Here is a 15,646-nt window from a genome sequence, read left to right on the forward strand (position 1 = left end):
AAGAGCATGTGATTTATTTGTTTCCTCCAGATTATTGTGCTGTGGAACTGCGACAAGCCCCTCCCCGCCAAGCACCGCTGGCCCGCCACTTCCGTACCCGTCATCGTCATCGAAGGGGAGAACAAGGTGAGCCCTCCATTCTTTTGACACCCCCCCCCCCCCCACCCCCACCCTTTTAGGAAATTCTCACACCATTACGCGACTGTATCGTGCATTTTATGCAGTTGGAGAGTTGTCTGGGAGCTAATGAATTTCCATTTGGAGAGTTTGGGACAGTTTTAATTGACGCTCTGTAATGGATAAAATAGAGTGCATAATGTTGGGGGGAAATAAATATCTTGTTTGTGAGGAAAAAAGAGTCGATATGGTGTTGCACTAATCCAATCTCAAGTAAGAGGAGGTGGTTGTCACATCCACATCAGTCATCTTGCGGTTGAGCGGCTTTATGGTTTACCCCCCCCCCCCCAGCCCCCCGTGGCTCCCGAGTGGCGTCGTCCCAGTCTGTCACTCAACCTGGGAAAGTGCGTGTTGCTTTTTGGCTGACATATAGCAAGTGAAGGGACAGAATTGTATACAGGGTGTGTATATAATGTGTGTTTGTGTGTGTGATGGCGACCTGTGCTTTGCTGTGGTTGCAGCTGGTTGTGTTTACTGTGCGGGTCCCAAGGCGGTTCACCACAGAGGGAGAGAGACAACATATTTCCCCTTGTGTAATCCTCGCTAAATCTTCCACTCTCTTCCCGAAACGATTTATTCCTGCTTGGATCGCTTTAGGTGGGCCAAGCGCGCCGGACTCTAATGGCTTGCACGTCTAGCCCCGACAGTTCTGAGGCTTGGGATGGGGTCCAATTCTCGGGTGCATCATTTAATGCGCAGAAAAAAAAAAATGGTGAGCCAGTGGCTTTGTCATTGTTTAAGATTGCATAGGAGAGTGCCAGTGGAGTTTGCGGCTAGTCGCTAGCAGCTAGCGGCGAGTGCCTGGTGGTCTCGCGACAGCTGTTGGACTGCTCTTTAAATCATCATAATGCATTTGTTTAAAGGCAATAGTGACAGCAGTTCCAACTGGTCCAATTCCGGATGGCGATATGGCCCAACATAGTGGCCCTTGGTATCGACAAACTATTCTGTTTATTAAATCTTCCATGAAGACAATATTAACCAAATTTTGACCAGTACTGGCTCATATGTTTTACTGCAAAAAAAAAAGAAAAAAAAAAGGCTATTATCGTCAACAAAAATTCACAAAATAACTTAAGCTAAAAAAACATTTAAATCTACATTTTTGTTAACGAAATAAAAGTGAAAGTTCTTTCGGGAAAAAAAAAGCTAGCAAAAACAAAAAAAATAATCACAGTTCTGTGCCACGTTTTCTCCAAATGACTGTTGCCCAGCTGTTACAAAAAGCTATCTGGCCTTTAACTTCATATTTATGTCGGTAACGATTGTTCCCCTCCCCGCGGCAACAAACAGACTTGAGCTGCGCCTCGAAAAAAAAAAATGGAGTGAAAACAAATTTGTGAGCTAATGTTTGTGTGTGTTTGTTACATCAAACCAATCTGTTTCCTCCCTGTGGCCTCAAGTCCGCTTAACTCATTCAGTACCAGCCAATTCTAGACCAAGTCTGAAAAGACGTCTAAAAACGTCTTTGGGAGTGAATGAGTTCATGGCCAGTTGCCTCGTGAGAATCCCGAGGGGCGTTTCACCCTTTCATGCACCAAGAATGATAGCCTGTAACCTGGTCACATAAGCCGCCCACTGTAGTGATGGTTGTCCCCGAAAGGGGTTAATGTGGCCGACACACAACGGTGGTCCTTTTTTCACCTTCCCCCTCCCCCTCCTGCTCCTGCTGTGCTTTGGAGAGGAGGCGAAGCGCTCGGAGGCGGGTTCCTGCTGTAAGAGCTCACATTCCAGGAGAGCACCGGGAAGCCCCGGGCTAGTATGTCGCACATCTAATGTTACAAACCACCTGGGCTTTGGAAACACTCGCCTCTTATCCTCTCCCTTTTTTCCTTTGCTATCCCGCCACTCTGTCGGTCTCGTTGTCACTACACACACGCACGCGCGCACACTCCTCCTGTCCTACTCGTCCTCTCAACTTCGTCTCGCCGTCTCGAGAAGTGGCGATCTTGGAGAGGGGTGACGGCTTTGTTTTGCTTCGCTTATCTTGCCCCGCGGGCGATTGCGGGCGTAATGATGACACAAAGCGAAGGTCTCATTAGAAGCGAGTGGGAGGGAAAACGCTTCTCCTGTCTCCTCTCCCACCTCGGCCGCCGTCATCGTCTCTTTCGCCCTCTGACAACGTGGGCCCACGGGCAAAACGCTCGCAATGAAGCCATGTTGTATACGTGAAGCTCGGGCTGAACCATTAAGCGGGGGGAAGGGAAATCATCCTGATTATTTTAGTGGACATTGAAATTGTAATCACTAAAATGATTATTCCCTGCTTGGATGTCCTTTTTTTTTCTTTTTTGCGAACAAACGCATGGCATCGTAGTTTGTCTGCAACGAATAAAAGTAACAAAGCAAAGTGCGCAAATCCTTGCTCTTTTTCTTCATGCGCTTTAACGCTCTCTCACGGGCCAATGACGAAGCCCTGTAGAGAGCAAGGTTGCTTCTTTCAAGCGCGACGGGCCATTTCTCGCCGCCAGGTGTTTTTAAAAGAAAAAAGGTCAACCCACATTGAACTGCGAGTGCTTTTCAGAGCAGAAGGTGGTTAAAGACGACGCACGGCGTGTCGTCACAATGCTCCTCAGGTTGTTAGCTTGAAATTATGTTTAAGTGTGCGCGTGCGTGTGCGTGCGCCCATCACAGCTCCGCATGTCTGAGCTGTCTCTTGTTTGCGTGGGAGGTTGACCACGCACACGCACGCACACACACACACACACACACACTGCTGCTCTCCCATCTGGGTGCCTTTCACCATAGCAGATCTAAACCACCTACGAGCCTCCATCACTGACAATCTACAATTTTCTCTCTCGCTCTCTCGCTCTTGCTCTTTGTCGAGATAGATAAATAAAAAATATATATATTTCATAATAAGAGCGGCTGGCTGTATTATAAGGAAGACGTATATCTTGTTTGTTACATTACATTGGATGTCAATGTAGTGTGTAGGTGTACCTAATAATTTGGCTGAAGAAAATGTGTTGTTTCCAACAGTAGCGGGCGGGGTAATATCAGCTTGCTCCAAAACGTTGGCGCACGAGACTCAAGTCGCGTATCGGGTTGCGTCACTTCTATGCGTTGATCGATCCTGACCAGAAAAATGAGCATGGACAGATAATAGGAGACTGTATCAGTTCTCTATCATCGGTGTTCATGGCAAGCAGCTTGCAAGACAGCCGAAAGATCCGGTTAGTGATGTCACGGCTTGCGTCCGCTCGATTCGATTTAGGATGAGATGTATAGGGGGAGGTACTGAAGGTGAAGGCGGCATGCGCAGACGTGGTTGACCTTTTCCTCAATCGCTGCTTGGATCGTGTGATAAATTCAGTCATCCCGGAGAATGTTTCCGACGGGCTTTAATGGGTTCATCTGCAGCAACGTGGTTTGACTGCGCTTTGCTCCACGTCTCGCCCCGCAGGTGATGAGCAGCCGCTTCCTCCCGTATGAGGCCATCGTGACCGACGCCGTCCTCAGCTTGGATGAAGACACGGTGTTGTCCACCACAGAGGTATGTTGAACTATTTGAAATGATTTGCCCGCAGGCAAAAATCTGTCATGTGTCTGGTTTTACTTCTGCGGGCTCTCAAATTTAGTTGGGGCATTCCGCGTGGTACCTCTTTTTCGAATGACTTTGTCTCCATACTTCGTTTTTCCCCTTTCTTGACATCATCATACCTAATATTTTCGGTCACAGTGCCACAGTAAACTTACAAATACAAAAAAAAAAAGCTTTCTTCCTGTTTTCCAAGCTCCACTTTTGGGGGGGATTTGACATTAGAAAAAAAACCCACGTCAATTAACATTTTAATTTTTTCTAATGCCCATGTACATAAAAATTGATTTTAAAAAATTGTAAAATTATGTTCTTAATTGTCCTTCATTTTCGTGGAAAGCTTCTAAAATCAATAGAAATACTTGAAAATTTACCTGTGGTGTTCATCTCATTTGTGTATGTCATTTTCCCCACGGTTTCAATTAATATTTTTTTCAGAAAATGCGATTGGTGCCCTTCCCCTCAAACCCCGCTGTCGGGCTACATGCCTTCCTGGTTCCCGCTCTGCTTTTTCCGCCGTCTCCGATCAGTTCCAATGATGATCTCGTGATCACTTCGTGTTATTTCGGGCCAATTTGACATACACAATGTCAAATAAAGGGTTAGCTGATTGCCCCTAAAAATAAAGATGTGCCCTTCCTTTGGCAGCAATGATTTGAACACCAGCTCAGTGATATGTGGCTTTCTGTTCATTAAATCCACCGTGAATCCCCTGCTGAATTGAGAAAAAGTCCGATAAAAAATGGCTAAATTAGCCCTCAAAAGTCCTTAAAAGGTCCATAAATAAAAAGCAAGTGAAAGAGTGGGAACCCTGGGCGTTTCTTACATTTTAAAAAACGACCATGTATATATAGTAAGGCGTTTTTTGCCCGAAACACGACCATGTATATACAGTAAGGCGTTTTTAGCGCAAAAAATAATTTTCTACAATAAGGGGTTTTTAACCGAAAAAAATGACCATGTATAAAAAACGACCATGTACAGGAAGGCGTTGTTATAGTGCCAAAAAAAACGTTGTATAGTAAGGCGTTTTTAACAGGGGAAAAAAACGACCATGTATAATATAGTAAGGCAATTTTTGCCGAAAAAAAACACGACCATGTCTCGGAAGGCGTTTTTAGCCCCAAAACAAAAACAACCACGTATGGTAAGGCCTTTTTAAACGAAAAAACGACCATGGATAGTAAGGCGTTTGTATGTAGTTATATGTAGTTATTTTCGAGCGAAAAACGGCTTACTATACTATGTCTTTTTTTTCGTGCTAAAAACGCCTTACTATTCATGGTCGTTTTTTTCGGGCTAAAAACGCCTTACTATACTATGTCGTTTTTTTCGGGCTAAAAACGCCCTACTATTCATGGTCGTTTTTTTCGGGCTAAAAATGCCTTACTATACATGGTCGTTTTTTTCGAGGTAAAAACGCCTTACTATACTATGTCGTTTTTTTCGGGCTAAAAACGCCTTACTATAATACGTGGTTTTTTTCGAGCTAAAAACGCCTTACTATACTATGACGTTTTTTTCGGGCTAAAAACGACTTACTATATTATGTCGTTTATACTATGTCGTTTTTTTCGTGCTAAAAACGCCTTACTATACTATGTCGTTTTTTTCGGGCTAAAAACGCCTTACTACACTATGTCGTTTTTTTCGGGTTAAAAACGCCTTACTATACTATGTAGTTATTTTCGAGCGAAAAACGGCTTACTATACTATGTCTTTTTTTTCGTGCTAAAAACGCCTTACTATTCATGGTCGTTTTTTTCGGGCTAAAAACGCCTTACTATACTATGTCGTTTTTTTCGGGCTAAAAACGCCCTACTATTCATGGTCGTTTTTTTCGGGCTAAAAATGCCTTACTATACATGGTCGTTTTTTTCGAGCTAAAAACGCCTTACTATACTATGTCGTTTTTTTCGGGCTAAAAACGCCTTACTATAATACGTGGTTTTTTTCGAGCTAAAAACGCCTTACTATACTATGACGTTTTTTTCGGGCTAAAAACGACTTACTATATTATGTCGTTTATACTATGTCGTTTTTTTCGTGCTAAAAACGCCTTACTATACTATGTCGTTTTTTTCGGGCTAAAAACGCCTTATTATACTGTCGTTTTTTTCGGGCTAAAAACGCCTACTATACTATGTTGTTTTTTTCGGCTAAAAACGCCTTACTATATATACGATGTCGTTTTTTTCAGGCTAAAAACGCCTTACTATACTATGTCGTTTTTTTCGTCTAAAAACGCCTTACTATACTATGTCGTTTTTTTCGAGCTAAAAACGCCTTACTATACTATGTTGTTTTTTTCGGCTAAAAACGCCTTACTATATATACGATGTCGTTTTTTTCAGGCTAAAAACGCCTTACTATACTATGTCGTTTTTTTCGTCTAAAAAACGCCTTACTATATTATGTTGTTTTTTCGGGCTAAAAACGCCTTACTATACTATGTCGTTTTTTCGGGCTAAAAACGCCTTACTATACTATGTCGTTTTTTTCGTGCTAAAAACGCCTTACTATACTATGTCGTTTTTTCGGGCTAAAAACGCCTTACTATACTATGTCGTTTTTTCGGGCTAAAAACGCCTTACTATACTATGTCGTTTTTTTCGGGCTAAAAACGCCTTACTATACTATGTCGTTTTTTCGGGTAAAAACGCCTTACTATACTATGTCGTTTTTTCGGGTAAAAATGCCTTACTATACTATGTAGTTTTTTTCGGGCGAAAAACGCCTTACTATACTATGTCGTTTTTTTCGGCTAAAAGCGCCTTACTATACTATGTCGTTTTTTTCGGGCTAAAATATACTATGTTGTTTTTTTCGGGCTAAAAACGCCCTACTATACTATGTCGTTTTTTTCGGCTAAAAACGCCTTACTATACTGTCGTTTTTTTCGTGCTAAAAACGCCTTACTATACTATGTCGTTTTTTTTGGGCTAAAAACGCCTTACTATACTATGTCGGTTTTTTCGGCTAAAAACGCCTTACTATACTATGTTGTTTTTTTCGTCTAAAAACGCCTTACTATATATACAATGTCGTTTTTTTTCAGGCTAAAAACGCCTTACTATACTATGTCGTTTTTTTCGTCTAAAAACGCCTTACTATACTATGTCGTTTTTTTCGAGCTAAAAACGCCTTACTATACTATGTTGTTTTTTTCGGCTAAAAACGCCTTACTATATATACGATGTCGTTTTTTTCAGGCTAAAAACGCCTTACTATACTATGTCGTTTTTTTCGTCTAAAAAACGCCTTACTATATTATGTTGTTTTTTCGGGCTAAAAACGCCTTACTATACTATGCCGTTTTTTCGGGCTAAAAACGCCTTACTATACTATGTCGTTTTTTTCGTGCTAAAAACGCCTTACTATACTATGTCGTTTTTTCGGGCTAAAAACGCCTTACTATACTATGTCGTTTTTTCGGGCTAAAAACGCCTTACTATACTATGTCGTTTTTTTCGGGCTAAAAACGCCTTACTATACTATGTCGTTTTTTCGGCTAAAAACGCCTTACTATACTATGTCGTTTTTTCCGGTAAAAACGCCTTACTATACTATGTCGTTTTTTTCGGGCTAAAAACGCCTTACTATACTATGTTGTTTTTTTCGGCTAAAAACGCCTTACTATATATACGATGTCGTTTTTTTCAGGCTAAAAACGCCTTACTATACTATGTCGTTTTTTTCGTCTAAAAAACGCCTTACTATATTATGTTGTTTTTTCGGGCTAAAAACGCCTTACTATACTATGCCGTTTTTTCGGGCTAAAAACGCCTTACTATACTATGTCGTTTTTTTCGTGCTAAAAACGCCTTACTATACTATGTCGTTTTTTCGGGCTAAAAACGCCTTACTATACTATGTCGTTTTTTCGGGCTAAAAACGCCTTACTATACTATGTCGTTTTTTTCGGGCTAAAAACGCCTTACTATACTATGTCGTTTTTTCGGCTAAAAACGCCTTACTATACTATGTCGTTTTTTCCGGTAAAAACGCCTTACTATACTATGTCGTTTTTTTCGGGCTAAAAACGCCTTACTATACTATGTCGTTTTTTTCGGCTAAAAACGCCTTACTATACTATGTCATTTTTTTCGGGTAAAAACGCCTTACTATACTATGTCGTTTTTTTCGGCTAAAAGCGCCTTACTATACTATGTCGTTTTTTTCGGGCTAAAATATACTATGTTGTTTTTTTCGGGCTAAAAACGCCTTACTATACTATGTCGTTTTTTTCGGCTAAAAACGCCTTACTATACTATGTCGTTTTTTTCGTGCTAAAAACGCCTTACTATACTATGTCGTTTTTTCGGGCTAAAAACGCCTTACTATACTATGTCGTTTTTTTCGGCTAAAAACGCCTTACTATACTATGTCGTTTTTTTCGAGCTAAAAACGCCTTACTATACTATGTTGTTTTTTTCGGCTAAAAAAGCCTTACTATATATACGATGTCGTTTTTTTCGTCTAAAAAACGCCTTACTATATTATGTCGTTTTTTTCATCTAAAAACGCCTTACTATACTATGTCGTTTTTTTCGAGCTAAAAACGCCTTACTATACTATGTCGTTTTTTTTCGTGCTAAAAACGCCTTACTATACTATGTCGTTTTTTCCAATAAAAACGCCTTACTATACTATGTCGTTTTTTTCGGCTAAAAACGCCTTACTATACTATGTCGTTTTTTTCGGGCTAAAAACGCCTTACTATACTATGTCGTTTTTTCGGGTAAAAACGCCTTACTATATACTATGTCGTTTTTTCGGGTAAAAACGCCTTACTATACTATGTAGTTTTTTTCGGGCTAAAAACGCCTTACTATACTATGTCGTTTTTTTCGGGCAAAAAACGCCTTACTATACTATGTCGTTTTTTCAGGCTAAAAACGCCTTACTATACTGTCGTTTTTTTCGGCTAAAAACGCCTTCCTATACTGTCATTTTTTCCGGGCTAAAAACGCCTTACTATACTATGTCGTTTTTTTTCATTCTAAAAATGCCTTACTATACTATGTCGTTTTTTTCGGGCAAAAAACGCCTTACTATACTATGTCGTTTTTTTCGGCTAAAAACGCCTTACTATACTGTCATTTTTTTCGGGCTAAAAACGCCTTACTATACTATGTCATTTTTTTCGGGCTAAAAACGCCTTCCTATACTATGTCATTTTTTCCGGGCTAAAAACACCTTACTATACAGGGTCGTTTTTTTCGGGCTAAAAACGCCTTTGATTATCGGCACTTGTTTGCATTCAAATGTCATTATCCGTGTCCAGGTGGATTTTGCCTTCACCGTGTGGCAGAGTTTTCCCGAGCGAATCGTCGGCTATCCGGCACGCAGCCACTTCTGGGACGGCAACAAGGAGCGCTGGGGTTACACCTCCAAGTGGACCAATGACTACTCGATGGTGCTGACGGGCGCCGCCATCTACCACAGGTGCGGCGCGTCGCAATTTTATTCCCTAGGGTCACTTTGCTCCCATATCTAAAAAGAATCCGTCATTGTCCCTGAAGCACATATTTCACCGCCACGGTTTTGACGTTATTGCTTCCATGTCTGAGTATGGCTTCACCGAGCTGTGATGAGATCTGGTCATAAATCTGGAAGGCAGGCAAACAGCCTTCCTGGAAGTTGCCGAAACAGCCGCCGTCCCACGTCATTGAATCCACAACCTGGAAAAATGTCGTGGGCTGAAATAGAGTGACAAGACGCTAGTTGTAATTATGATATCAATAGAGAGCCGATGAAAATGATGACAATGTCTTTCTTCTCGTCTCTCTCGGCTTTATTGCACTGGTGGAAAAAAAACAACCGAGTCATTGACAAGTGTTGGTCGTCTGCAGGCCGGTGACACGTGATCAAGTCAAATGTCAAATGAGAGCTTTTTCGAAACAAGTCATTGTTTACGCAGTCAAAACTTGCAAAGTAGGGCCGTAAAACTGCACTATATCATACTCTCGTCGTCCTGAAGCGGAACAAGGGATGCAAAACAGCTCACGGTAGACATAAATAAAACACACAAGCAGAATTTGTTGCGTCATCATTGTCTCGGATTGTTAACGCCATTGCTCATTTCATTTGCACACCGCTCGGATTTGTCAATATTTTGAGCATCATTTTCACATCATTTGCATAATTTAATTTAAGCTTATTTCCCTTTCCCCCCCGTCTCCCTTTTTTTGCTTGCTTTGTCTTTAGTGCGCCTTTATTGAACCAAGCACGGCAGGGGTGTCAAATCCATTTTTATCACGGGCCGCATTATGATTTCCTCAGAGGACCATTACGGCGGCGAAAATCTTATGAATCTATAATCACCTCAGTGTTTTATTACATATACCAAAATTGCCCTTGCATTTCATTGTTATGAATAGTTTGGAAAAGAGGGATAACGTAAACAGTCTTCGGTGTCTGTTGCAAAGGCGTTGAGTGATCCAAAAGCTCACGGGTGAGACGCCGTTGTGCCGCGTCTTGCAGGTATTACCACTACCTGTACACCAACTACCTGCCCTCTGGTATGAAGAGTATGGTGGACACGCTGGCCAACTGTGAGGACATCCTGATGAACTTCCTGGTCTCGGCAGTCACCAAGCTCCCGCCGATTAAGGTCACCCAGAAGAAACAGTACAAGGAGACCATGATGGGACAGGTGAGGCTGCAGCACATCTCCCATATTTGGTTTGGTGTCACTTCGGACGTGTCGGGCATGTATGGTCGTTTTTGTTATGGGGCTAAAAACGCCTTCCGAGACATGGACGGGTTTTCTTTCGGCAAAAATTGCCTTACTATATACATGGTCGTTTATTTTTCGGCGAAAAACGCCTTACTATACATGGTCGGGTTTTTTTGGGCTAAAATCGCTTTACTATACATGGTCGTTTTTTTTCGGCTAAAAACGCCTTACTATACAAAGTTGCTTTTTTTGGGGCTAAAAATGCCTTACTATCCATGGTCGTTTTTTTGGTTAAAAAAGCCTTACTGTACATGGTTGTTTTTGTTATGGGGCTAAAAACGCCTTCCGAGACATGGTCGGGGGGTTTTCTGCAAAAATTGCCTTACTATATACATGGTCGTTTATTTTTCGGCGAAAAACGCCATACTATACAAAGTTGCTTTTTTTTTGTCCTAAAAACGCCTTACTATACCTCATCGTTTACCGGGGCTAAAAACGCCTTACGATACATGGTCGTTTTTTTTTGGGCTAAAAACGCCTCACTATACAAAGTCGTTTATTTTTCGGCGAAAAACGCCTTACTATACATGGTCGTTTTTTTGGGGGCTAAAATCGCTTTACTATACATGGTCGTTTTTTTTTTCGGCTAAAAGCGCCTTACTATACATGGTCGTTTTTGGGGGGGCTAAAAACGCCTTACGATACATGGTCGTTTTTTGGGGAGCTAAAAACGCCTTACTATATACAGTACATGGTAGTTTTTGTTCCTGTTAGAAACACCTTACATGACATGGCCGTTTTTTGTTTTTGTTTTTTGGGGGGGTTAAAACACCTGACTATACACGGTCAGTTTTTTTCAGTTTAAAAACGCCTTACAATGCATGGTTGTTTAAAAAAAAAAAAAACTTACTATAATTGGCCATTAAAAAAAAAATCCTTACTATACATGTTTGATTTAAAATAAAAAGTATACTATATAGTATCATTTATATAATATAATGTATAATGAAGTAAGGCGTAAAAAACACGTCAAGATTTTTTGAGATGACCATGTACAGTAAAGCATTTAGAGTGTTTTGTTTCCTGACAAACCATGCAATGTAAGACTTGGAAAAACCGCATGTTGTTCTTGAGCGTTAATTTTACCGGTTTGCTTCCCTCCACCCCCCACCCCCTTAGTCTTCGAGGGCATCTCGCTGGGCCGACCCGGACCACTTCGCTCAGCGGCAAACGTGCATGAACAAGTTTGCCAGCTGGTTTGGCACCATGCCGCTGATCCGCTCCCAGATGAGACTGGATCCGGTCCTTTTCAAGGACCAGGTGTCCATCCTTCGCAAGAAATACAGGGACATCGAGAGGCTCTGACAGGACCGGCACCCCCTACGCCGGGGGAGGCGTGAGGGCGGGGGGCAGGGAAGCGATGACGCTCTGCCGTGTTGCTGATGTGAACAAACGCTGAGAAGAATATGGACATACGGAACAGTGGTTTTGCACACACTGCTGACAACAACTCTTGGATCTAATTTTTTTTATTTTTTTTTTTGGTGGATGACACTGACTGTCCTGCTCACCCAGCAGGTCCGTATAAGAGAAGTTTCTGGATGTCGAGGGGGAGGGGGGCATTTCTGATAACACTGCCCGCCGCAAACCCCGCCCCACCCCGGTTCCGCCAAGCAATCCATCAGGACACGATGACCTGACGTACTCTCACCCTGACCCTACTACAATCCCGCCGCCCCCAACACTGCTTCATCAACTGATTTGATTTTTTTTTTGTTTTTTGCTTTTACGGACATTAACGTCGCTATATCCCAATCAGAATGACATGAAATGACATTTCCGAATGTTCCCTGCTATTAACGACCCAAAGTCTCTGTTTTGTTTTGCTTTTCTAGTCTGTTTCATTCATTTCTGAGCTAATCGTCCCCTCGCTCATCAGTGTAATTGTGTTTTAATTTTCTCAGAGAGTGAGTGTGTGAGAGGCTGTGTGAGAGATGGCACATCCAACTCTAAGTCTGAACTCATTTGCCTCATTCTTCGCAGATGAGCAAAAAAATATGAACATTTTGGGAGAACCGGAGTAAAACCCAAAATGTTCAACTGCCCAACTGCCGTGAGCATCCTGCTCCGTTGGCCTGAAATGTAAAGGGCATCCTTGCCGGGCCATCGCCGTCATTTCCTGAGAGTGCCATGTTGACATCAGGTCTGCCTTCAGAATTATTTATTGCACATTGTCGCTGCCTGGATTAGTTTGACGAGGCCGAGTTGCACCTTTAAAATGTATAATTAGCATTAGCGGCATCTATCCACAACGTCGATTTTGTACCGACATCAAACAGGCCGACGGTTTGCACCTTCATCGGCAGCCGCTCTTGAGTTGATCATTTTCGAGCGACGAGATCGGAAGTCCGCTCGGACACTTGAATGAACGAAACGTGCTTTTCGCGGCCTATCTGTCGGGCTCGCATTCAGCCAAAGCTGTGAATCTCTCACTGCCTTTTTTTTTTTTTCATTTTGCTGTGTTAGTTTAAAAAAAAATAAAATAAATGCAACAGTGCCATGATGAGGTCATGCTGACGCGATCGAGTGTAATCGCTACACTGTCACATCAAACGCAAAAGTAAATAGGAGCTAAATGAAGAGCAAGTTCAAGTACAGTGGAACCTTAACGCTTTCCCAATGGAAATAAAAAGACTTGCGCTACGTCAGAACGTTTTTAACAACCGTTGGGCCACTGACGTTTTAGCGTAAAAAAAGGAGAGCGAGTGAAAAATCCGCACGCCATTTATTATTCATGTGCTAGGGTCTTTTTTTATCCTGGACTTAAATTATCCTCGGAAGAGGATAGTTCGAGCGTGGGTTTTTTTTCCCTCTCCCTACCCAGCGTTTTTCCTTTCTGAATTCTGATTGTAATTTCCCCATTGCGGGACAAATAAAGGATATCTTATCTTATCTTATTTGACGTTGACCCAAAACGCAAGCTGATTACGAAACGAAACGCCTCCCCTCAACATGGTTGCTTGCTACCAAGCTGCTCCCAGAGGTCGCCAAAGCACTCATTATAATTCGGAGAGTTCATGAGTTTATGAGTATCGAAATCGACAATATCGTATACAAGTTTAAGGAAGTGGAGGCTGGCTAAAAGTAACTCGAGGTCTACTTTTTCGATCAACCGTCCTGCCGCGATCGAGGGTGATTACAGTCCATCCAAATCCTGCCGCGATCGACCCGTTACCCGCACGCGCGCCATCATGAGCCATAACGGCCCCTAAGATGAACGAAACTGAAAAATAAAGTAGACACAAAACTTTACGAGATTGTGAAAAGGAAATCACCGCCTACCGTAGTAGAGACCTGAGGCGGGGGCGCGGGGCGCACTTATTGCGGCGTGTTCACGATCGCGGCTCACATGTCGCGTTTTCAAAAGCTTTTCTCAGCCCTCCGGATTGCCTTTCTTCGCCAGTGCCCTCGCTGAATTGTACATGAAACAAATGCTGAATGAGAAGATTAACAACAATAAAAGATATAGCGCAATTGCTCTGATCACAAGCTGCAAGTGACTTGGGACCATTTGGTGAGCTACCGGTCAATCGCCATCGACGTATCGGGCATCCCTGCTCTAAATTGTCCCTAAGTGCGAGCGTGAATGGTTTTATGTCTCTGTCTGCCCTGCGATTGGCTGGCAACCAGTTCGGGGTGTACCCCGCCTACTGCCCGAAGACAGCTGGGCTTGGCTCCAGCACGTACCCGCGACCCTCGTAAGGATAATTAGGAAATGAATGGATTGATTAATCATGGCGACCTGTCACGAGGGTTTTTTTTTTTTTTTAGTTTCTAAATTCTACAATGAATTGGAATTTTGAGGTTCCACTGTACAAACGTTTGCATTTGTAGTTGACGCCTCTTTTGCTGCATGACATTATCTCTCTCGCTCTGTATTCCCTTCTGGTCCTGTTGCTTTGAATGAGATTTGTTTGTGGCAGAAGGGTTCATTGACAGCACTTTTTTTTTTTAAAGCATCTGTTTCTCATTTGTCTTAAATCCACTTTGAGCCTTTTAAAAAATGTCTTATTGGTTGAGTAATTGTCACAGATCCCCCCCCCCCCCAGCCCCCAAAATGCATATCCTGCAACTCTGCCAATAATTCCCTGCACTGTACATTAACATATTTATTTTTTCTGTAAACAGGACAGTTTAGACTATAAGGTGTCATGTTCGGATGAGCCTGCATTGCTAAGGGGAGTTAAAGTATTTATTCAGTTTCATGTTCACACGCCAATAACACCGCCCGGCTTAAGTTTCACTCGAAAATGTTTTATTTTATTGTTTTTTTGTTTTGTTTTGTTTTTTTACCCCCTGGGAAACATCCACTGGCGTCCCGCCTGTACAAACGTGCAACATTTGGAAGAGGTTTTAACATTGACGATCACATACGCCATTGATCTTAAATTGGATCGGGGTGCGCCCACCTTGTCTCTCGGCGGGAGTCAAATTGCAAAAAGCCCCAATTCACAAATTAGGGCGGAGAATGAGAAGCAGTAAAAGTTTATCGATGACGGGCTCGTGCTGTGTTAGAAAATGCATCTTCGATGCTTGGTGGAAGGGAGGGTCCATCCAAATCCCCCCACCCCCACCCCACAAAGAAAAAAAAAAAACGTGCCAGACTATTGGCGTTTGTCTTCATTTGTGCCTTTTCTGAACGCGAGTTCTTGCACTGCCGAGGAGCGTCTGCTGTCATGTCAACCCCCCCCCCCGTTGTGTTTGCACACCACTACCATGACCCAACCATGTTTCGGATTATTTATCATCACCGACCGCGATGGCGTGATCCGCCAGAAGCCGATAACGTGAGGTCAAAGCGTGCGTCTGTCCCGCTGCCTTCTCCTCTCCCCCTCCTCCTCCTCCTATTATGTAAAAGACTTTTATAGAGGGTCGCAAAATGAGATAGACTCATGATGATTTTTGTAAGGATGATTTATAAATAAAAGAAACTCATTTGACAACGCCTGTGTCTTGCTGCTTCACTCGCCCGACTTCCACGCGTGCGCTTTTGGTGTTCCGCCCCCTCACGGTGTGAAAGGTTATCTGGGAATTTTATTTGGAATTACCTTCAGGTCTAAGGTTTAACTGTCACCGACATAAAAACTTTAACTGTAGTTAAGTGGAGGTGGACTATTTTTCTTGCAGAATGGATGATGCCTTTTTTTTATATGCCGGAGCAGTTTTTCAGCGCACCAGGCGAC

At 42.5% G+C, this 15,646-nt stretch overlaps 1 protein-coding gene across 1 annotated transcript in view; it reads left to right on the plus strand.

Annotated features, from left to right (window-relative positions):
• Positions 1–15,406, plus strand: part of ext1b (exostosin glycosyltransferase 1b) — an 86,782-nt gene extending 71,376 nt beyond the window's left edge. The window contains exons 7-11 of the mRNA XM_086136419.1: positions 31–126; positions 3,587–3,676; positions 9,009–9,169; positions 10,208–10,379; positions 11,583–15,406. Coding sequence (XP_085992545.1) covers positions 31–126; positions 3,587–3,676; positions 9,009–9,169; positions 10,208–10,379; positions 11,583–11,768 — 705 coding nt within the window. The 3' untranslated portion in view covers positions 11,769–15,406. The remainder of the gene's footprint in view (positions 1–30; positions 127–3,586; positions 3,677–9,008; positions 9,170–10,207; positions 10,380–11,582) is intronic.
• The last annotated feature ends 240 nt before the right edge of the window (positions 15,407–15,646 follow it).

This window comes from Hippocampus guttulatus, chromosome 18, assembly GCF_054856545.1.
Source record: "Hippocampus guttulatus isolate MCC_2025c chromosome 18, RoL_Hgut_1.0, whole genome shotgun sequence".
In the NCBI taxonomy this organism is placed as follows: Eukaryota; Metazoa; Chordata; class Actinopteri; order Syngnathiformes; family Syngnathidae; genus Hippocampus; species Hippocampus guttulatus.